At 42.3% G+C, this 24717-nt stretch overlaps 1 protein-coding gene across 2 annotated transcripts; it reads right to left on the bottom strand.

The window, feature by feature from the left end:
* Positions 1–1912: 1912 nt before the first annotated feature.
* carhsp1 (calcium regulated heat stable protein 1) lies at positions 1913–24168 on the bottom strand. Of its 2 annotated transcripts, none has more exons than XM_019261674.2 (6): positions 24093–24168; positions 23931–23975; positions 5330–5490; positions 4478–4586; positions 4153–4275; positions 1913–2718 (listed from the first exon to the last, which is right to left on the bottom strand). In XM_019261674.2, exons 3-6 carry the CDS (start codon positions 5418–5420, stop codon positions 2556–2558), a joined length of 486 nt encoding a protein of 161 aa, XP_019117219.1. In that variant the 5' UTR covers positions 5421–5490; positions 23931–23975; positions 24093–24168; the 3' UTR covers positions 1913–2555. The 2 variants fall into 2 exon arrangements, with proteins under 2 accessions (XP_019117219.1, XP_019117220.1); XM_019261675.2 differs by lacking the exon at positions 24093–24168 and adding an exon at positions 5603–5810 and having other exon boundaries at positions 23931–24086.
* Positions 24169–24717: the final 549 nt, after the last annotated feature.

Below are 24717 nucleotides of genomic sequence, written 5' to 3'. Positions count from 1 at the left end.
CAGCGATTTGCCCTTAATCATGTTGACAATTTTAACAGCCTCGTCCAAGACCGTTTTTAGACAGTGTGGCATTTTCTTCACTGCCAGCTGCTCTCGGTGGATACAACAGTGCGTTGCTGTGGCCAATGGGGCGACTGCGCGTACGCGCGTAACCAGGCCTTTGTGTTTTGCGGTCATCGCAGTTGCCCCGTCAGTGCAAATACCGACACACCTATTCCAATCAAGGCCACTCTGGCCAATGAAGGTATTTAGAGAATCAAAAATCGCCTCTCCTGTTGTGTTTGTCGGGAGAGAATGACAAAAAAGAAAATCATCATGTACAGCGCCATTATATATATATCTCCCGTAGCACAAAAGGTTTGCCTCACTGCCAATGTCCGTGGACTCGTCCAGCTGTAGTGAAAACATCGAGCTCTGCTGGAGGCGTGATATCAGCTGATTTTGGACATTTTCGGCCATGGCTAATACGCGCCGCTGAACAGTGTCATTGGACAGAGGTATTTTGTCAAGTTCATTACTTGCATTGTCTCCCAGCATTATATTTGCCATTATTTTCGCAGACGGCTTAACTAAAGTCTCGCCTATTGAGTAAGGTTTGCCAGCTTTTGCGATCAATTGAGAGACTCTGAAGGAGGCTTCTGTAGCCTTTGCATTTTCTCCAGGGACAAAATACTGTGCGGCGTCCTTTTGCATGTGAGACTTTAGTTCCTCGCATTTCCTCTCAAAAAATGCCAACGGTTTGCTAATGTAATCTTTGTGCTTTGTCTCTAAGTGCCGCTTCAGTTTAGCTGGCTTCATTGCTTCACTGGCCAAGATATCGTAGCACAGGACACAGTGTGGATTCGGATCCTCAGAATCTCCAGTCCAGAAAAATCTGAAATTTTAAGTATTCATCATGGTATTTCCTTTTAACTTTTGCAGACGACTTCCCAGCATGTTGAGTTTTTTTTGGTGGAGCTGGGCCTACCTCTTGTTGCAGGCAGTGTTGTGATTGGGACTCGTTGCTAGCATCTCCCGACTCCTTTCTTTGCATGTCGGTATCATCATTTGCCTTTCTTTTAACTGACCCCGTCTTCAACCACCTATCCATCATTGTATCCATCATTGTAGTTAAAGTTCACAGCTTTTGCTGCTCTTTTCCTTGCTTTCTTTTCCTTACTTACTGACGTGACAGCGGAATGATTTTGTCTATAGGAGACGCCGTGGTTGCTTAGGCAACAATTTGGGCACTGCTAATTCACATTTATCTTCATATATCCATTATACATATTTTAAAAAAATATTTGTCTGCATTTTTGTTCAGAGAACAAATTCGCTTTACACTTCAAATAATGTTAGGTAGGACTCCACAAACTTGTGTGGGAATTTCGAATATTTTAAGAGATCCCCTCACGGACCACTTGAGGTCGCTCGCGGACCACTCCACACTTTGAGTAACACTGGTATAAATGTATCTCTGAGTGAGCATCAAAGTGTAGTAGACACATGTGGTCAGAGGAGGGCAGCAGCTTGAAGTTTATCTGTGGTGCTGATGAGAAATCATCAAACACTGACACTGAATTTGAGGGGAAGCAAAACACACTACACATATGATCACAGTGATGCAACAAGGTGCCACACATGGAATCATATGAGCTGTGACTCACTTTTTTACATTCACTCTCATGTCACTTTGTCTGGATGACTGTATATTTGTGAGGATACGGTATATTGATATAGTCAACACAACTATAGAGGAAACATTAGCTTTCTCCTTCATTGGACACAATGAATGATGCCACCATGACACATCACTTTTGGAGGCTGACTGTTGACTGATTCAAAGTCAGTCACAGAGTCACTGCAGTCAGTACTGAACAATCACACGTTACTCCATCCACAGTCCACTAAAGAAAAACACAGAATGCCATGATTAATGGTTGAAAATGCTTTAATTCACCCACAAATGATCAAACACAGATGACAGATCGGTGTAAGTAGGCACAAACAGAGCCGTCGGTTCTCTGGGTATATATGTGGAAAATGAAGCCCATGCATGCTGACAGTGGAACCCGGAGCGCTCATACAGCCTGTGTCTGTTCCTCAACAACACTCTCCACGTGAGGAAGAAATTCATCAAGTTTAACTATTTCAAACAACTCACCATCAAATTTCAACACAGAGGGTCTAAAAAATGTTAGAAGTCTTTCTATGATAAACATGTCTTCACTGTAATCATCAGCCTACAACAGTCAAACCTATTGTTTCCCAAAGGATAGTTACTTATTTCCCCAGGCAGGGCAGAGGAAGCCTCCCACATGTGAACAGAAGTAAACTAGGAGATCATGATCAGCTGTGCCTGCTCTGTCGTCTCCCGGCTGTTTGGAGTGCTAAACGAGGAGAATTAAGAACATCACCCAGGTTTCCCTCTTCCCACTCTTCTCTGTAACATCCCTTATTTTCTATCCTTCCTGTCCAATCATCCAGCACTCCCTCCTAACCCTTCCATCCCTCCCAATTTCCACCATATCTTCCTTCCCGCCCGCCTTGGCCCAGCCCCCTGCCGGGGTCAGCGTTCAGCTGCTGACGACTCGTCCCGCCCAGGTCTCGTGTTTTGTTCCCGGTTTCAGGTGGGTTATGGTCACCTCCACCGCCTGGACCTTCTCGTGTTTGGGAGGGATGGAGCAGATCTTGTAGCTCACCTCGTCGCCTTCCACCGGCACGTACTCGCCCTCGATGCTGGAGGAGAAGGAAAGAAAGAATGAAAGAGGTTAACAGGGTAGAAATGAAAAACAAAAGGAAATGGTTCTTTTTTTCCAGCCAATAGCAGCAATGCAAATCAAAGCAGCTGAGCTTTGCAGGGTTAGCCCTGCAGTCTGTAAAGCTAACAGCTTTTTTCATGGTTTCACATAGTTACACTACTGATGGTGATTCACTCTGTGAGAGATTCAGGAAGACGTTTGACAACATCAGCAACTGTTCTGAAGTGATGATAATAGCAACTGTATCCTCAAAGACTCTTCAAACATCTCGAGGAAGAAAAGGCCACGCCAAGAAGAAAAAAACTCAACTACTGCCAGATACTACGAGGAGTTTGGAGCTTCACGAAGAACCCAAAGACGAGAGATGACAACCAGGAGGACTGACCACAGGACAAGAAAAAGAAGAGGAGCTGAAGACTGAGAGGAATGATTCATTGTGCTAAAAGTGAGATATGAAATAAAAGTTTAAAGTTTAAATCAGCATACAGTTTTCCCACTAACTGTGATTGTTGAAGAGTTTTTATTTTACTGAGTCACTGTTTGATCCAAGTTGAACATGAACAAGCTCAAGTGTGAACATGTACGAATGAAATGATGAGTCATGTCAAAGTTCTTTTCATTCTCTCAAGCAGAAATATTTTGTTTTATTTTTCATCCAGATGGTTTGAAGTCTTTGAGGATTCAATGAATTCGAGAAGAGCAGTCGATGTTGTCAAACGAGCTCCGAATCTGTGAAAGTTGCTGAATGTTTCATTCTCTGTGAGTCGAGTGTGTGATGGTAACACAAATTGCCGTGAAGGTTAAATGACGGAGCAACTCTCGATGAGACAGAACAGCACGTCCGACAAACCACATGACAACGTTCGAAGAACTTTACAAAAACATTTTTTTCTGCTGGCATACTGTGTTTTACACTGTGTTTAACATGAACTACAAAAAATATACAACACCACACAAATCCAGCTGCTGTTTCATGTGTTTGTGAGTGTGTGTGTGTGTGTGTGTGTGTACACATACACTGCTGACGTCGATGTGTTTTAAACCCGTGGGTGATAACAAAAGGCACCGTGGTGAAGGTCATCAGATATTCTGCCGTCCTCCTACACACACCTGCAGCTCATGCCATCCCTGTGTGTGTGTGTGTGTGTGTGTGTGTGTGTGTGTGTGTGTGTCCCTTTACTCCTACACAGAGCCTGACACAGTTTGATGTCAGTGATTAAAAGCAAAGCAGCCCTCTCACTCATCTCATCAGAGACAATGAGGAAACACACACACACACACACACACACACACACACACACACACACACACACACACACACGATTTCATGTAATTTTCTATCACGTCAACCTAAACGCAGACACATTCATCCTCACAACACACACACACACACACACACACACACACTTACTCTGAGATGTGGACAAAGATGTCTTTGCCGCCGTCTGATGGCGTGATGAAGCCGTGGCCTTTGGAGCGGGAGAAACATTTACACACACCAGTAAACATGGGACCCTCTGATGCACGAGCCGTCCTGCACACACACACACACACACACACACACACACACAGATAGAGAGAGAGAGAGAGAGGGAGGGGGACACAGAAAGAAAAGTATAGTTCAAACTAATTCAAAATTGTACATGAGGACTTCTACAAGCTGCAGACACAGCAGCTCATAATGGTGGTTTCATCATGTGTCATTTTACAGTGTGTGTGTGTGTGTGTTTCCTCACGCTGAGCAGGTCCTGTTCCTGCGGGTGGGCAGAGGGCTGGGGATGAGGTAGCCTCTCATGGGGGAAGGCGAGCGGTCTCTGTGTCTGCAGAATGGAGGCTGCAGGGACTCTGATGGGACAAAAAGCACCATGTTACATCACTCTGTGTGTGTGTGTGTGTGTGTGTGTGTGTGTGTGTGCGTGCGTGTTACATCATCGCTGTGTTGGTTCTGTACTCATGCTTCAACACTTACAGGTAAAGATGAAAAGAAAGCAGTACAGTGAGTAAGCATGTGCTGCTGTAAAACGTCTTTAGAAATATTTAATAATGAAATAAGACAATATATGATACATATATATATATATATATGATTATATATATCTATTATATATGCTTTTCTGCAATGACTGCCTCTGATGCACATGGTGGACCCACAGATGACCAGGACAGTTTTCCACCCAACACAAATCAGATCTCAGCAGAGAGACCCTTATATAATATCATTACTCTTATCATGAATAAGATAGTAGATAAATTTAAAAAAAAAATTTTTTTTTGGCTTTTTTGAGCTTTTATTTTGAGTGACAGCTAAAGAGTGACAGGAAAGTGGTGAGAGAGATGGGGGCATTAATGTTCACTCGATATATATTAACATCTGTTATTAACTCTCTCTTTTGTAGTTTTAATTGTTTGTGGTGGAGTCCTCCATCCCTGTACTGCTTAAAAATGATCCACAGGAAACGATGCACACACTGAGATATGTCATTTGTAGTCCATGAGCTCCAAAAAAAGTTTCCCATAATGTCACATGACAGCATCTTTCATGAATCAGCGGAGTGGCCCTTTAAGACGGGTTATGACACAGTCTTTACCTGGTGACAGTGGAGAACGTGGGGATCCCACAGAGATCAGAGGGGGGGTCACCGCCCGTGAACCCTGGATGGGCGCGTCCTGAGAAGACATCTTGGAAGAGGCGGGCTCAATGTGTCAGGAGGAAGGAAGGGGCGGGGTCACAGCAGACCGTGTCAAACACCTGAGGAGAGGAGGACAGGAGAAGAGTCAGTCTGTGATTGTGTGGCTGTGGTGACGTGCAAACATCTGGCCAACATTTTCCCCACTCTCTTTAAAAACAGTGAATCAATGACCTGCTGGTGGCATTCTCAGAGCCGGTATAACCATGGCAACACCAATTTGAGGACAGGCCAACGCTGCTGCAAGCTGACAGAGGCCGAGAAGGAGAACAGTCCTCTCATTCACCTCGGCCCGGGGCTTACATCATCAGTCATTACATCACAAGCTTTGTCAACCAATCAGGGAGCCTTCTATTGATTTCAACTTTCCATGACTGGTTCACTGTTACGGAGGAGAAGGAAAAAAGATGAGGAGTGGGGGAGGATAATAAAAGGAAACAATGACAGGGGCACCAGCAGAAGGTTAGTGACGTCAGAGCTGCACTTGTTGACAGAAGAGAGCGAGGCGAGCACATTTTCCACTTTCCAAATACGAGATCTGAGACTGTTCCAGGTACTGGGCTCTGGGTTCAGGACCAATTAAACCTCCTGCGTGTCCCTGACTTCCTGAAGCTGTTGAATGTTCTAACAATAGAAACGTAAAGCTGCTCTAATTAACACTTTGATCTTAACGATGAATATGTGTAATGTGAAAGGGCAGAGGGCCATGACAAACCCACAGCATGTCAGAACACAACTCTCAGCTCTACACAGCTTTTTAGCCTCTTTTAGCTCACTGTGTTGGTAATCCAGCACAAACAGGCAAATAAAGTCCCGATAAACTCACTGCACCCTATCTGCCCAGCACCGAACGGCAGACAAACTATACTAATAACTAGCTGATAAAAAAAGTGGAGCATTCAGCAGCTGGAGAGCTAAATGTTTACTCCTGAGGAGCTGGTTTTTATGGGCTGCGTTTAAGTCAGGGTACTACTACTACTACTACTACTACTGCTACTACTACTACTACTACTACTACTACTACTACTACTACTAATAATAATAATAATAATAATAATAATAATAATTAAAAATAAAAAAAAATTCAAGCACCTTTCAGGATACCCAAGGTCACTTCACTAATTAAACAAATGTGAAAAGAAAAGTATTAAAATTATAGCAGTCACATATCTAAAAAAAAAAAAAAGAAAAAAAAGAAGTTACAGTTCATATGTTAACCTGAGGAGACGAGCTTTCAGTTTATTTTTTAAAAAAGCACTTTATAAGTGTATATTAAAATCACCCATCAGAATAACATTAGGTGACACTGCAATCAATTCAGTAAGCACAGTTCATAAATAAACCGGGTAAGCCTGATCCAGTCTAGAGGCTGGTGGTTTGTTGGAATAGTGACATTTTTAGGAATTAAAGAGTTTAAATAACTATAATTGATAGTTTGAACAAACAGATTTCAGTTTTTTTAAATCATCCTTGGAAGTGCTATTTTTGCCAGGAAATACTACTGAGTGAAAGCTAATGTTACTCATTGTCTTCTGAACAGACAGCTGGCTACTAAAACATTTCTATAATAAGAATATGTCCAAATGTTTTCAGGTAGAGCAAAAAACGAAGATAAAGAGAGTCCCTCAGTTTAGGCTTTAGGCTAAACTTCAGTACTATTATTTATAGTTATCTCTAGCTCTAGGAATGGCAGTGTTGCTCAGTTCAGTAATATCTTAACTATTGGTTGGTTTGCCATGACGTGAAATGACTAAACAACTACTGACTGTCATAGTGCTCACAGGATGATCTTAAATAACTGTGGTGACCTTTTTTTGGCCTTTTCAAGTTTATTTAACAAAGACAGATGAAGAGTGACAGGAATGTGGGGAGAGAGAGATGGGGAATGACATGCAGCAAAGGCCCACAGGTCAGATTTGAACCCTGGGCCGCTGAGGCAAGGACCGAGCCTTTGTACATGGGGCGGCTGCTCTACCACTGTGGTGACCTTTTAACATAGCCAGTCTCAGCTGCTGGGTGCCATTAAACAGAGATGGTGCACACACAGAAAACGTTACACCTAACATTCCCATGTTGTTACCGGCTTGTTTAGTGTCTAACTATGACATTAAAGTAACAACAGAGTTGATAAAGAACGCTGTGCTTTCTTACAGAGGACCTCTGTGGCTTCCTGTGGTTTGAGGATGGACAGAAAACGTCCAGTGTTGCTAAAGCAGAACTAAGACAGATGAATGCTTTGTGTTTGTTGTGATGGATCATCCAGCTCTGTGGACGAGGGTGAATAGCAGTGATGGGAGTAGAAAACAAGCACAAGGACGGATGATGACAGAAACTACAGCGTCGCGCTGACAGACGTTAACGGACTCTTGACGATCACCAGATTCATTGACGAGTGCTGATCCTGAGCAGGTCTCCTATCTCTGGCAGTTCCTCGAGGTGAGAGTTACGTGTATATTCATCAAGCTCGGCATTCATAACATTCATACAGCCACACAGGCTGATAATGGGAGCCTGAATACATCTTACAGAGCGCAGCAAGCACAGCATCTGATCCATCTTAACTCAATAGACATGAGAGGTAATGTAATCACAGCCTCTCTGGACAGCAGGCTTCCTGCTGGAGGAGGGTAAGGTTAGGGCTGTTGATCCATTCACACACAAAACGCATTCAATCACTTACACGCTGACATGCAATTCCCCAAATAATGAGCACACAAATCAAACACACTCGAGATGATTGTTTTTTTCTGTCTCGCAGCAAAAAGAAGAAAAACAGGAAACACAAATCTTTATCAGGTAACGGCAGTGATGGAGAGATGGTGTTTAGAAGGAGCACAGAGGAGGGGGGAGGAGAACAAAATGGAAAAGTGGCTGATAAGCAGCAGATAATGCCTGAGAGAGGCTCGGAAACATAAGTCCAGTACAGATTTAGCCTGTGAAGTCTTACTCTGCTGCGTGCTGCTTTAAAGTAAAGCTGTGACAATGCTTTGTCAGGTTTACACACCTGATTATTCAGCACACTTCACGTTCTTGCTGACCGTTTTCAGGCAGCAGTTGCGTACGGTTTATTGTGGAAGAATCTATCATTTTGGACAATGTTTCCTCTCTGTATTTAAGTTCCTGTTATGTGCTATTGACGAGGCAGGCTGGGAAAAGTACGCTGGTGGTGCGTTCAAGGATCTGGCTAAGTATGCAGTTGGCACCTTGCATGGCGGCCAATGCTATCAGTGTATGAATGTGTGTGAATGGGTAAATGAGATATGTAGTGTAAAAGTGTGTTGCGTGGTCTGAAGACTAGAAAGGACTGTTCTTATTACAGTCCATTTACATTTCTGCTCTCGACTTCAGTCTAATAAAGTGGAAGCAACGGTACCTACGAGTATCAGACATTAGTTTAAATTCATGCATTTATGCACACACGTCATGGCGGCCAACCCAAGCCAATAGTTGAGATATTTGAAAACCAGAAAGATGTGACAGACAAGTTAGTGATAACATAGTCATTACTGTGCATGTAAAAGGAAATAAATGTAAATAAATGCTGTACTAATCCATGTTGATCTAAAATATCTGGTCTCATAAAGTGTGAAGAAGGTCAGCTGTTTGCAGTGACGAGCTGAAATGAGAAAAAAAGCTGAGTCATCAGAGGTGTGAAACAGGAAGATAAAGGAGGAGTGTGAAGAGGTGAAGATAAGTCTGTGAAAGGAGGTCAGACATGACAACATGCCTGTGTGTTTGGACATGTTCAATAACACACGCTAACAGAGAGGGAGTGTGAGCTGTGCTCTCTCACACACATAAACACACACTTTGATCATCACATACATACATACAGTATGTTACTGTGGATGAGTTTTAATTTTTGTCTGTATTGTTTTTCTATTATTTGCCTACTTGCCTCCAAAATACATCATTGTATGTTGTAGTGTTTTTTTATGTATGTGACAAATTTGACATTTTCCATGTTTTATAGATACAAAATATAAAGACACTAAACCTGATACATAAAATATGTCAGTATAATCTTGTATGAACAGCTAAACGCTAAGGTACTAACAGCAGGTAATATTTAGGTTCAGCATCTTCACCAGTTTACCAAGTCAGCATATTAACTAACCATAATTAATTTGCATTTCTGCAGGAAACAGATCTCTCTGTTCTATGCAGCTTTGATTAGTCATATTAGTTATGATGTAATGTAATGTACAGCTCAGTTGTTTTTAAAACTTTCAGGGCAGAATTTGACTAAGAATAAGATAAGAACATTTCCAAAAGTTTCCACAACAGTCCACAACAGTGTGTGGTAGTCTCACACACACACACACAATATCCGTGTCCTTTGTCTTTCTACCATGCAGCTCTGGACTAAACCGGTGTCCCATGGAATTTTCCATGAAGTTCTCTCTCAGACCACCACGCTGCCCAGAGACCCTGCTGATACAGCAAATAAAACACACACACACACACACAGCCCGTGCGGTGAGGCCATTATACTGTGTGAGCACACATTTTATAAATCCATGGAGACTCCATCTGCTGGTTTAGAGTTGCAGTCTGGCACTGTGTACAAAGATTGGATCCATTCATCTGAGGCTGCATTTACAGAGAAAGGGACAGCCCTCGACGTTTCTCTACAAGTACTGTAGTACTGTGAGGATTTACCAAAGTACTACAACCTACTGCCAGTTTAGAAAATTTACATTTCCTGTTCTGAACACAGAGATCTCTCCAGTGGTGCTGCATGTAGCAGCTACAGCAGATTGGAATGCGGAATAAATATAATAACACTTGCTCTCATTCCTCACTGTGTTTCATGAGTGAGTCATTAGTTCTTGTTGTTGCTCAACTGTTGGTGGTCTTTATAGTTGTTTATCTATGCTCACGTTATTTGTATTTTTTATGTTAAGACTGCTGAATGCAAACATCTGAGTGTCACAGAACAGTGTACATGAAGATGCAGAGACTGACAGATTTAATTTAGCCACATTTTCAAATTACTTTAATCATAATTATAATAAAGTGGGTTTGTAAAGAAAACCAAACAGAGGAAGAAGAAGGTGCCATGTTCATACCAGACTAAATGCTAGTAAATGCTCAACAGGCTCTTCAAAGTGAAGAGACTATTAAAGGTCAGACATCAGACTAGGAATACTCTGTTTTTTGAAAGTGATGAGATAAAACACAGGAAGGGACATAGGAAAATAGAGAAATAAAGCAGGAGGGAGCAGAACAGGATGACTGTGTGACCAACTCAGGCTTTAACACCATCACAATCTCTGTTTTCCTGCAGCCTTTTTTTTTTTATCCCCCTCTCTCTCAGGAGATGAAATGTCAGCTAGGATGAGATGACACAACGCTCGGTATGAGCTCATGCAGATGTTGTGAGACGAGGCTGTCCTGTACAGTAATTACACGTTAGAAGAGGGAACATTTTTACTGTCTGCAGGTGAAGACAACAACAGCCCCTCCACTGGCTCCAAATACCAGCTTTCATTATTTTACAGCTCCTCTACAAGCTGCACTTTAGTGGTGTGCGATACTGCATATTTTGGTACCGATCCAATACCAAGTAAATACGGGCCAGTAACGCCGATACGGATACTTTTCAATAAATGAGGTGGATGCGTCATTGAATTGCTAAATCTCAATTAATTTTCATGACCTCGCTTTCGGCTTGAAAATACAGCCACACGGCGTGTGCTGATGAACCTGGGCCAGCAACTTGCTTGTTTGTTTGTTTGCTTTCACGGCACAACATCTAAACACAAGAGAGGGGAGGAGGAGCAAAGTGTGCCTGCTCTGCGCTGACACAGGAGCGGTGAGTCCGGCGAGCTGGCTGTTTCCTCTTTGCCAAAACCACAGCATTTTAAACAAGAGCAGAACTTAAAGTAAAGAATCGATCTCACCAGGCTAGTATCGATCCGATACCGACTTGGTATCGTTACTATCGATATTTGGATCGATCCGTCCACCCCTACGGCACTTATTGCATTTATTATTTTGACCAGATGCTGAAGAGAAAATTTGCAAAATTGAGCACAAAATTGTTATAAATGTGATATATTTTTTACATTTATGCAAAAAAATTATACAATTATTACATTATTTTATTGAAATATTATTTATTTCCATTAAGTTCAAAATATAGGGAGCACTTTGCTTTGCTGTTGTTGTTTTTTAACCTTACTTACCTTATGATGATCCCTAATGTCTAAAAAATTAGTCTGACTGATTGTGAGTGTGGATGTCATAAATAAAATTAATATGGCAGCTTAATCCTGCAAAAAGGATCGATATTGTAGAAGAGAAGAATCCAAGTTAAACCAACACAGAAGTACCATGAATGATTATTTTCATAGTTTATATGATCTATATAGAATAAATCTATTGTTTGGTCTGTAACTTAGGTCTGTAAAGAAGGTGGTGGAGCCTCCGCCCTGGTGGTCGTAGGTTGATAACTGCTCCAGGCAGGTTATTGAGGACTCGTATGCACTGACACAAAGAATAAGAGAAGCTGCTTCTCACATGCAGCCAGTGCTGAGTGCTGAAGGCACAAAGCATTAACCTTAAACACACATTATATTGAGCTCTGTGTGTGTGCGTAAGGCCAAATGTGATATTTATGTGTGAGTGACAAGAGACGGTCCTGATCCTACAATTTGATGACTCACCCTCAGATGTGCGTCAATGCAGTCATCTCTCTGTGTTTTAAACGGTGCACACATCAGTGAATACTGAATGTGCACTGTGATTCACACCCTGCAGCCTCCTGCCCTGGACTTCTTTTCGTGACGAGTATTTGCATGCACCATTCCGGATCGCTGCAATCTGGCTCTGTCAAATTGTTACCTGCTCACAAATGTCACCTGAGGGGACCGGATTACATCACACATTAATCTGTGCTCTGTGCTGTGATCCTCAGGCCTGTTTAGATAAGCGCTGTGCACGCTCACAGTGATGATGATGATGATGATGATGATGATGATGATGATGATGATGATATATTAGTGAAATGTGGAGTTAGAGGTTCAAGCTGTTTTTCAACAGTTTTCAGTCCAGGATTTTGTGGGCGGTCCTTAAGGGTGGCTCCATGACACGCTGAGGACAACCTGGATTAATCCTGACAGTCTGGGAATTGAACCGGCGGCCTTACGGTCACAAGGAGCGTCTGTGGCTTGGAGGTAGAGCGGGTCGTCCACTAATCAGAAGATCAGAGGTTCGATCCCCTCTTTGGGCAAGATTTGTGAATAGGTTAGCTCCTCAAACTGATGAGCAGTTGGCTGATAATGCCATCAATGGGTGAATGAGATACGTACTGTAAAGAGCTTTGAGTGGTCGGAAGACTAGGAAGGCGCTATATAAGTACAGTCCATTTACAAGCTTGCTTCTCTAACCTTTAGGTGAATACTTTCTTCCTTAAAATGTCCAACTTCAGAGCAGAAACAAACAGCCTGTTTACAGCCCGGTACAAAAATCAGTTTTAAGTGGTGAGAGAAAACAGATGAATGTCAATCAATCAGATTTGTATAGCCCAAAGTCACAAAACATATTTTTCCTCAGAGGGCTTCACAATCTGTCCTTAGACCCTCGGTTCGAGTGAGGAAAAACTTTAACAGGGAAAAAAGGTGGAACAAACGTGAATAAATGTTGCTCCTTTCATCATGAAACAGAAAAGTTTAAATTGAGGGATTTAAGTCCTTGTCTTTGTGTTCTGCGTCTATGGATGAGTAATTTCATACATAAAAATAAATAAATAAATCAATCAATCAAACAAGGCTGATCATTTGACCTAATGATTTATTCATATGTGCTTCTTCGAGGAGTCAAAGCACGGCCTTGGATCCAAACAGATTTTTTTACCTCATCTTTTGTTGTGAAGCTTTCAGTTCATGGAAATTAGACTCCTCTCAGTCATCTCGAAACAAAGCAGAATAATCAGTGCACACAAAGACACACTTCAGCACTCTTTGAGGGTGAAATTCACTCTGGTGATTTGCATGGCCTTCTTTTATCCAGTCTGTATGGTGGAGGATCTAAAGACTCAGCACATATACATGATGTTTTTGCATTAAAGCGATCTGTGTTAACATTCACTTCACGCTCTCCTGGTTTTCCTCATGCTGACAGCTCCAGCCTGTCCTCAGGGCATCACACCCGAACCTGTTGATCACCTCTTCCTGATACAGCAGGAACAAGGAAGCACACATGTTTCCTTCTGTGCAATCACCAGATAAAAGGAAATTCTTCAGCCACTGAGGGTGTGATTTGATTGTTTTGGCATTCTTTATATGATTGTGTCATCTTTCAATTTCCTTTTATACTTTAAATCGGTATACGGCAGAAGTTTTCAAAATGTGAAGGTGCTGGAGATGTGAAGAGGAGGGCGTGCATGAGGTGAACACAGCAGGAGCATGCTGCTTTTCTAAAAACAACAGGAAGTTTGTTCATGTTGATTTGGCCCACTTATCAACCCGGTCACACACAGCTCATCATCAGGCTATTAAGAACCATTAGCACTAGACTGTCGCACTTGGCTTTGAAAGTCACACCTCCTGAGTCAGAACACAGTCGAGTCTGAACATACAGACATAAACTAATATTTCGAAATTCAGTGTGACGAACACCCTGTGAGGAGAACTCAGTCCATCAACAACAAACCAGAAAACTTCTGAGAAACCAGAGCTGCAGAACTTGCCTGAGAATAATGTTTTTAAAAATCCAAATAATCCACTCACTGTTGTCTGTACATCCACTGCAAACAGATGCTGGATAGTAGAATAGAAAATTTACCAAACTTTTAATAGTGACAACCACTAACAGTATAAAGAATGGACAGAGCATGAGTAATGTAAGTATGTGGCGCTGGTCACGGCCATGTTAGATGTCCTGCTTCTTCCGCCTCCTGGCTAATCTAAAAATCAGTAAAGACGTGGATCACCGTCGGACCTGAGGCGGGCTGCATGACACCTGGGTGCTCTAATAAACCATCTGTACTGGCACCCACCTGTCAATCAAAGCAGGAACGCTCTTAATCCTGCATAACTTTAAGCCTTAATATAATGTGAACAGGTGAGTTGTATATAAATTCACCCATGGTAACACTATACTTTAATAAATACAATCTTACATCCCCCAAAGCATAGTCTTCTTCTGTATAACATAAACAAGAATAAAAACTAAAAGCCCAGAGGCATTATTCATCAAGTGTTTAACTCAGACACTGCAACTAATGTGCTCCATCAGGACAGGACAGGTTCAGACCTGAAAACAGAAGCTAAATACCCCAGAACTCAACTGCGATCACATTACACTTCAAATGCTCCTCCCACTTTAAACCCCAGGAAAGTGTGTGTGTGTGTGTGTGTGTGTGTGTGTGTGTGTGTGTTGTATATGCCGGTAGTTATAGGTTATATGTTTAGGTGTTCGTTTGGATATTGAATTATGACTGTTGAATTCAGTTTGACCCTCTGTGTGCACATATGTATCTACTGTATGGCCTATGTTATGTGTAGAAAAAAGAAAAAAAAAAACTAGCTTGTGTGCTCACACACCCTTTCCAGGACTGGACAAAGGATCCCATTTTTCTACCGGACCTCTGCTGTTTCTATTCAAAAACATGAGAAGTGATCTCTGGTCAGATTAATGGATCCTGAGGAAAGTACTTTGCAGTAACTCTGTTTAATGGAAGAAGTTTGGGTGGCCCTCACTCTCATACTGGAAGGATGAGAACAAAATTCTCTGCATTAGGTGGAGAACGTGACTCTGTGCTGAGCTGTTCCTGAGCCATTAGAGCACTGTGTACACTACATGAGACCAACAACACACACCGGAGACAGACGAACCTGAGAATTACAAAGGAAACTCACTGTCATGTCGTCAATCAGTGAATTTTACAGCAGTTCATTTGTGATGAAAGTTACTCTTCAGTTTCCCATGACAAATATTTGTGTTAATACTAATGATGTTTTGGACAAATAAAAATGTGTATAGCTACATTAGCAATATCTCCAAATGTCTGGATTTAACCATTTAGTCATAACAATGGGCTGCAACAGCAGCTGATGCTAAAAGCCTGAATTCATCCTGTGAGAACTGTGATATGGTTGTGAGCAGCAGGCCACCTATATATGAACTGAATATTTTTCGTATCTCTCTGGTGTAGAAACACGTACGCCAATGTCACCATTTAATTAAAACGTGTTTTCATCAGCCACGCTGTCAAATCTGTTGTTCTTTTTTTTTTTAAATGCAAAATAAAGAAAGCTAGCCAGCCATGACAAACCGGTAATCATGATACCAATCCATGTGATGTCATGTGAGCAAGTATTTTGGATTTGGATTACAGCTTGTGAGGCCGCAGAGGCACGGCGAATGAACACAACAATGTTAATACAACATTATAGTCTAATCATACTGGTGTACGGAATAAGCAGGGAGGGAGATATGATCCCCTCATCTGTTACTCAATGGTGTGTTTGTTCGAGCAGCATCAACAACAGAGCTTCCCATCAGGCACTGGATCCAGCTGACTTGTTAAAGATGACAAAGGCTCCTCTCTTCTCCTCACTATTGTGTCAAGACACTAAACTGAGCCTTGAATGAGCAGATAAACACCACTGACAGCAGCGATTGGTTGAGAAATCAGCCTTTTTTCCCCACATGGAATCTTTCCATGTCAAACCTGGGTCAGGGTGACCTGTCACATCCTCACTGTGCTGATGGGAGTCAGAAAATGGACAAAAAGGACCGTGACACAAATGTGACTTTACACAGTGCACACTCAACAACAATATACTGTCAGCTTTATTATTCCTCCTGTACAGCTTCAGTTGCAACCCCGTGATTAGAATTTCAGAACTTTGACCCTCAACACTTTCTCTTAACCCTTGGATCAAGTTTCAAATTTACAGTGGACACACAAATGAGTGTGTTCATTTGAGTTTTAAGCGGTCCAGGTCGTCCCATGGTGCACTAACTCTGGCAGGAGGTGAAACAACACTCTGAAGCCAAGTTCACGAGCGGTCATCACCATGCTTTACACTTTACAGTCAGTAATGATGTTCAAGTATAGAGGTCGGGACAAGAAGCAACCATATGCAGTCATCTAGGAGTTACCATGGAGACCACCAGGAGAAAGGGGGGATAAAGTGAGTAAGTGACAGCAGTGAAGGGTAAGCAACATGTAGCTTCACTTTGCTTCACTTTCAAGCTGGCAGGAAGTGAGAACAGACTGAAAGGAAACAAACTACATGGTGTACTTACACAGAAATCAATGAAAACTGACCAAACCTGAGTGAGTTAACAGAATCTAGAAGGCAAAAAGCTTCTGACACACTCCTGTGAGGCAGAAAGCCGTGCAGAGGACGAATTTAAACAGCACGGCAGATGTGACGTCACAGAGCCGTGTCACATGGAGTCGAGGCGTGAGGCTGTAGCAGCAATATGCAAACTTATCATCTCTACAAATTCCAGTTGTCAGTTGATTATATTATATCTAGGGTTCCAAAGGGGTGAAACCTTTTGGTAAATATCTGGAAACTTTCCAGAAACTTTCCATGGGAAGCTAAGCTTGGGAATTTTGGAAATATTCCAAATTGAAAACTCCATGAAAAATATGGAAATGAATTGGAATTTATGGGAACTAGAAATTGGGAGTAAGTGTATCATATCCAAACATAAATCTGAATCTAATTTGTTTTGTTATAAGCAGACATGCAAAATACTACTATAAAAAAAAAAAATTGTAAGATTTATTTGTAAGTAGAACTTTATCAAGTTTGAATTATTTTATTGAACAATATTATGTAGTCCACCAGCTCTAATGTGTGTATCAATAGTCTGTGTGTGGCCTGAGGCTCTGTGTGGTCCAGGTACAGAAATCACCTGTGCAGGTAGGGGGCGTGGCCTCAGTAGCCCTGCAGTAAGCAGTGTGCTATGTGCATGTGCATTGGTAACAGCAGATATTCAAGTGGACCTGCATGAAATCTGGTTGTCTTAGTCACGATTATGCTAAAATCATGCAGCATTCAGAATTTGACAGGATGTTTTTAATCAAACTAAAGCAGACACTGATTTAATGAAGCACACATCTTTAACTGTGTGAATTGTGGCACTACATCTGGTTTCTGGATTCCTCGTCTACCAGCAGCAGTATTTCTACTTAATAAACATGTATATATAATTGAATTATTTGCTGTTGGAGAAAAACATTTCGCTGCAGAATACATGAGCACAATGTCTGTTTAAAAAGAATCAACAATACCTGAACAATCTAGGCGAGGGTGGGACATGAAATCCAACCCAGAGAGTTCTGACTGACCTGAATGAGGGCGAACGTGACTATCCACTCACAGGAATGTGTGATGAGTGCACAGTCACTGCTGGCGAGCACACTTTTTTCAGGATTTCAGCCACAAGTTTTGACTGGTCTCTTCCTGTGGGTGAAGACTTCCTCCCAGTAACTGGACACACGTTACACAAGTATAAATATCGCAGCTCGGTTCAACACGAGGAGGACTAACACAGACTCTATGAAAATAGATTATTGGTGTTTACCAGCTGCACAAAGCATGATGCAAACAAACACAGCTCTCCACACACACACGACCCGACCAGCCAAATATGAAACCTGATCTCACGCGTGTCCTGTCCTGTCTTATGCAGCACCATCAGCTGGCTCAGTTCGACTTGACTACATGTTTACAGTGTGCAGCAAACCTCTTTGCCACTGTGTAATACAACACCCAATAAAACTCAGAGCTACGCTGAACAAGGAGCTCCTGCAAAATGCAAAACAAAGCAACACACGACGGACGATTAATGTTAGGTAACAAGAACCCGATCGGACCTCTTCAAACACATCAATCATGATGATTAATTCCCTCTTAATTGTACCTACCTACCTTCAGGATTATAGGGCGATAATCCCAACGTTAACAGCAGATATCCTCTGTTTATGTTAATATAATCCACTGAGGAACATTACCTGCAGCACAGACAGACCTGAACAGGTCTCTACAAGTGTGTTGGACTTCATCCAACTTCTCTCTGACTCAGGAGCAACTTTTACAATAAATGCTTCGAGAATTGACTGAGATCAGAAACCTAGCAGCCTGAGGTTAGGACAGACATGCCTGCTACTGCTTTAAACTCTGAAACCCAAAAGGTACAGTCAAAGTCTGCTGTGCCTGGCCGATGTTTTGTGCGGCATCTTGGAAGACATAAACAAGGGTCATACACATTTAACTACACATGAGTAGCACAGTCACTGCTGGCATCCTGCAGTGTTTCTTTAATTAATGTGAGAGATGGAGAGAGTTCTGCTGGAGAAGCCTGATTTATTGGCCACATAGATAACATGTACGGGTTTGTGGCTTTACGAGCTCATTGCCGTGCACGCCATTATTCTCCACAATGTATCCAAATGAATTATATGAAGCCCCCCCCACCCCCCTCATGCAACACTAATACACCTGGATGGTGAAAAACAAATCTGATTATTTACCGTGTAAACACTGATTTTCTCTTCTGATTTCTACATATAGGCTGGTCGGGTACGATTGTGCATGTTCATGTGAGTCGTTGAAGAAGAAGCCAGTGTACGCTGAGGGACACAAATGCACAGGAGATGCTGCTGAAGCCTATTTTCATAGGCAAGCATTTCTCTGTCGACACACAAAGCACAAGAATAAACTGTACCTGTTTAACAGTACTACCCTGTTCAGAGATGTGCGCAGGTGCACACACACACACACACACACACACACACACACACACACACACACACACACACACACACACACACACACACACACACACACACACGTTTCTCAGAGTCTAACCTCAAGTGATGTGGAGATAAGCCGAGAAAAGCCTCCTGAAGCCATTTCACTCAGGTTTCAGCTGCTGAGTGGAATTTGGCCGACAGGCACACAAGAGGTAATAAACACACACACACACACACAGGGATGGGAATTGATAAGATTTTTACAATTCCGATTTCATTTATCGATTCTCATTTGGGGAAAAAAAGGAGAACAAACAGTTTGATCAGCATCATCTAGAGGAGGTAGTGAACTGGAGCGAGTACTAGTACAGCTGCCAGCCTCTGAGCCAGCCAGACTCTCTCTCTCGTCATGGTCATCTTCTAAATGTAATGCAGAAGGCATTCATTTAATGTGAACTGTTATAGCATGTTTTACAAAGAAGCACATCACGTTAACATGGTAGGCAGTGTGGTAGTAACCACAGAGGTGGTCATAGCCTGGCTGCTGCCAGTGCTGCTAGGTTGAGATTCTTCTCCAGTCCGAAGCGTGTCAAAAACACGACATTCATTTAAAAATATTGCATGTTGTGTGTGCAAATGCTTCTGCATGTTCGTCGTGTTCCCTCCCGACGCTGTTATCTCCACTTTGCAATGATTGCAAGTCGCCCTGTTGCCATCTGTTTTGATAAAATACAGCCAAACTTTGGGGCGTTTGAACCGAGTGGGTGACATTGTTTACTACTGATTGCACTGCACGTGCGAAACTTGCGTAAGTTACGTGCTGTAATTTGTCGTGCTGGAATCGAGCGTCCGTAACTTCTTGCGGAAGTTCTGCATGACATAATTCATGCAGAGAATTGTTAGATAAACTGCAAAACGATTCCATGGAATTGAAACACATGGAACGAGTTCTCAACAAGAACCGGTTCTCGATTCCTATCCATACACACACACTTTACAGAGGTGAATGAATGCAGATAGGTCACAAACAGCATAACTCACTTACTCTTGCTCTGTCCCTGATAGAGTTTCTCTCTCCAAACTGGTTTCACGCTCTGTCTCTTGTACCGTGGAGTGCTTTCACCTTCTGCATGAGCACACAGGCCTTCGCTGGCAAACAGTCAACTGCTTTTGTTGATTGTTGCTATTAGAGCTGCAATGTTGAGCCCAGAAAATGACAGAAAATAAACTTCCAACTGTTGTGATTATCATTTCACACAGTCTACTTTCTTTGGAACAGACTGTTATTAAAGGAGTAGTTCACTTTGTAGTTCAACACTTTTTCGCTTTCTTGTTTCTTTCTTGAGTTGAATGAGATTATTGACTCCATACTTACAGCTGTACAACCTGATCAACATGAAGCTTCAGCCAAGAGCTGCCTAACTTACTGTAAGTTAGCTTAGACTTAGGACAACAGCTATGGTAAATGGTACATGGACAGTTCTCTGTAGTCTTCCAGCCGCTCAAAGTGCTTTTACACTAAACATCACATTCACCATGATGGCCATGTGCCAACTGCTTATTCATTTTTAGGAGCTAATGATTCAAACACACCGTGCAGAATCCCAAGGCAATTTGGGGTTCAGTATCTTGCCCAAGGACACATGCAGACTGGAGGAGCCGAGGATAGAACCATCGATCATCTGATTAGTGGACGACCTGCCTTCTCACACAATCACTCTTGAGCCACAGCCCTGTCCAAAGGTGACAAAATCCACCTGCAAATCCACCGGCAATTAAAAACACTGGTTTCATATAAGAGAACTCTTATCTCTACAACTTACAATTCTTTTCCAGACAACAGGTTCTAACTGTGTAGCAACGGTTTGAGAAAGACCCTTCGCTGTAACAGCAGCAGCTAGATGAGCCGTTCAACATTCACTTACTGTAGTCATGTTTGGGCGTCCACAAACTTTTGACCATGCGGTGCATTTTCAATAAAAGCATCTTGACCTCCAGACCTGTCTCTCTCTTCCCCTCACCTCTGTCTTCTTATGGGTTATTAAATCTCCTCCTGTCTACTTGTTTATCCTCAGACTACGATCTCTCATTATCATTGCTTTACTGCCTTCAGCCAGCACTCACAGGGGACTATTACGGCAAATCAGATTGCACAACAACATGCAAGGCCTTCACAACAGGCTTCACCTCCTGACTTCACGGCTGTAAAACATGCACGCCTATAAAACCATAGTGAGAGTTAACACTTAAGGGCACAGTTAAGGACATGGGACACTCTGAACGCAGGCATCTATCATAGAGCAAACACTGTTTTCTTTCGGCCTCATAATGTTTGCGCGTCAACACCTGAATGTTTGCGGTGCCCCGCAGGCACGTCATGTACAAAACGAGCATCCTCCAATAACATTTACTCACAGCGCTGCTCACAGTAGGCATGAGAGAACGCCTGACACGCATCTTAACTTTGAGATGAAATGCCAGCACAGCTCTGGATGCCATCACGAATCACACCGCGGTGCACTTTTAAAGATACTATTCAAACTCAGCTGATCTTTTAGTAGTTCAGCTGCTGAGGAGACCTTTAAAAATGAGCCACTCAGTGTTCAGACTTTATCCTGCGCAGGGGGCTCCGGCACAACAATGAAAGAGAAAAACTTTACAGAGCTGTAAAATCCTCTCTGTGATTATTACAATCTGTCCTTCAGTATTTTGGCATCTGTTAAGCCTTCACATGCTTAAATGTGTTTCTCAAACTGGACTTCCTGGATCATCACCCCACCCCCCGGTGCAGCCCTCTGTGCTGAATGAATGCACTCCTCAGCTGGTACCACTGGACCTTTGTCCCAGTTCCATACTCCATACTAAGTAGAAGCAGGTTTGTACTGAAGTGGAGTATGCAGAGAGTTCACAAGAGACAACAGGAAAACATGTTAGTATGCAAACTTAACACTGGCTTTCTTAGTGGGCTGCCGTTATACATAATTCTCCCACGATGCAATTCTCAGAGGAAATGGGGGAGCTGCTCTCAACTAAAAAAAGAAAAATCTAAACTAAACGTGGCGGTGGTGGAAAAAGCTGAACTATTGGATATTTGGGAACCAAGCTTAGAAACTTAAATGAGCCGGGACAACGTCTGTAAAGTTGTGATGTCACAACTATAAAGACACACCTCCTGCATGTCAGCCAATCAGAGGAGAGAAGAGAGACAATATGAAACATAAAACAAGCTGTTTTTGCACAAGTGAAAGACGAGATGTAAGATTATACTGTGGTGGTTTTTGTACTTAAAAACTACAAATATCTTCTTCTTATGGATATCAATATTTGAACAGGGGCCCCAAAAAAAGGGGAGGGCCCAATTTGATTTTTTTGTCATGGGGCCCAAAATTCCTGGCAGCGCCCCTGCACACTGTATACAGTTAGTATGCATTAGTATTATTCCCCAGCATGGCTGCAGTGCATTCTGGTCTATTCATCCCCGTTTCATGGATTGCTCCTTGTATGATTTTCAAACGCTCGTGCACATTGCTAAAGATGTTTTTGTTTTTTTTAAATCTTTTCTGTCACTAAAGTCCACTAAGGCAGGTTGGACATGTTTGAACATAATGTCATGTAATCTACGTTTGAAATGGTATTCATAGAATATGAAGAATGCCGCACGGAGACACTCATTTTTAGGCTTCTTGGTTTTGCATCCACCCTCAGGTCAGCACCCCTCTTCCCTTGTGAGCCCCCGAACATGCAAAAACATGCAGTGATAGATGCAGCGTGCGTTCTAGTTCAGCCTGGGTTTGTTCGAACACAGCAGAGGTAGCGACATGAAGTTCAGACCTGTCACTCAAATCTGTGTGCAGATCTGAGGAAGGGTTGACCTCAGCTTCCGAGTGCCAGCCACATCCTGACTAAAAATGTCATGATACCCAAGCACCTCTTATTAAGAATGTGGAACAGACACACCTCACACACACACACACACACACACACACACACACACACACTGACAACCAAACTCACACATATCCTTCACCCAGCAGCAGCCACCACATCAGCTGATGTTTTTTTGTTTCAACCAACAACAGGCCAGGGCTCAAGAACAAGGGCTCTACCTCTGCTCTGTGATTAATACACACACACACACACACACCCACACACACGCACGCGCGCGCATCCTATAATGGGTTGTTGAAATTTACAGGCAACATCCTACAGCACTTAAGCGCCCACGGCAGCTCATCTTCCAGCGCTTCATTAACTCACAATGAGACGTTCGTGTTGAGAAAACCTTTTCAAGTCTCTTAATGGAAGCACTCTCTCTCTCTCTCTCTCTCTCTCTCTCTCTCTCACACGCACACACACACACACACACACACACACACACACACACGCACTCTTCCTGGCTGGCGTCCCCTTGCCTGCTTGTTCGCCCCCACCTCCCAAGGAAATGAACTCCCCCGGAAATCAGAGTCCGTAATGGAAAAGTATGAAAATCCGTGTACTTTAGAGGATTTGAACGCCTCTAAGAAGTTGGAAAGACAAACTAATATATGAAAACCACGACAGAAACCCAGTTCTACACTTTATCAATAAAACATTAACGTTATGTAAAGCAAACACTTCGCTTAATGTCATTTACACCAGTTTACTGACAGCTAATTGTGTTAAAATTAACTTATGTAACCGCGGCGGGAACTGGCTGTTGCGTTCACGGTGTAAAGAAAAAACAAACAAAAAAACAGTTTGTTGTTTGTGAGTGTTTGGTCTGAGCGCATCACTCACCTTGTTTCCTCCAACTTCACAACTGAAGGATGTTCTCGAGCCGAACTGAACGCGTCCAGAAAGAGAAAAGAGAAAAGTTTGGCTTTAGTTGAAACTGTTTCGTTTTGTTTCTGTCCGCTGTGCAGACGTGATAGTGTGCCGTGTGCGGACTCAGTGATATACCTGCTGTTTTCTCTCCGTCTGTCTGTCTGACTGAGTGGGCGTGAGGGCTTACAAAGTGACGTCACCCGTGAGCTCTTTACCGTAACGGACGCCACAGTGCGACCCCAAAAACAAGCAGCGTACCGTAAAAAAAGACCACAACCTACAAAGCTTCCAAAATGAGGATTGTCGAAAAATGCTGGTTTTCGAAGTGATGTCTATGGAAACCTGTTTGCAGCAAAAATAAATAAATAAAAATTTTTTTCTATGAATTTCTTCATCTTGAAAAAGATATGAAAAAAAAACATAAAGGATCTTTAACAATATCCTAAAAGACGGAAGATAAAAATTATTCCACTGCACAATATTTTTCAATTTTCTTATTTAATTGAACCAGTTTCTCAAGGTGCACCAATGCAACCAGTCAAAAATGATGAATGTAATGTGCAATTAAAAAGTTTTAAAGGTGATTTTCATACAAAATAACATATATACACATATATTTTCTCATACCATTAACATGAGCAAGGAGATGTCATTTCTGCAGATGGTAATGCAGCCTCAGGTTGGAAAATGGGTTAAAAATCTTGTTATTTGTGCAGCAGATGGAATTAATCATCTAGACGAGAATTCTAGAAATGTCTCC

Source organism: Larimichthys crocea, chromosome XII (genome assembly GCF_000972845.2).
Source record: "Larimichthys crocea isolate SSNF chromosome XII, L_crocea_2.0, whole genome shotgun sequence".
NCBI classification, from domain to species: Eukaryota; Metazoa; Chordata; class Actinopteri; family Sciaenidae; genus Larimichthys; species Larimichthys crocea.
This window is presented reverse-complemented; position numbering and strand designations above follow the sequence as displayed.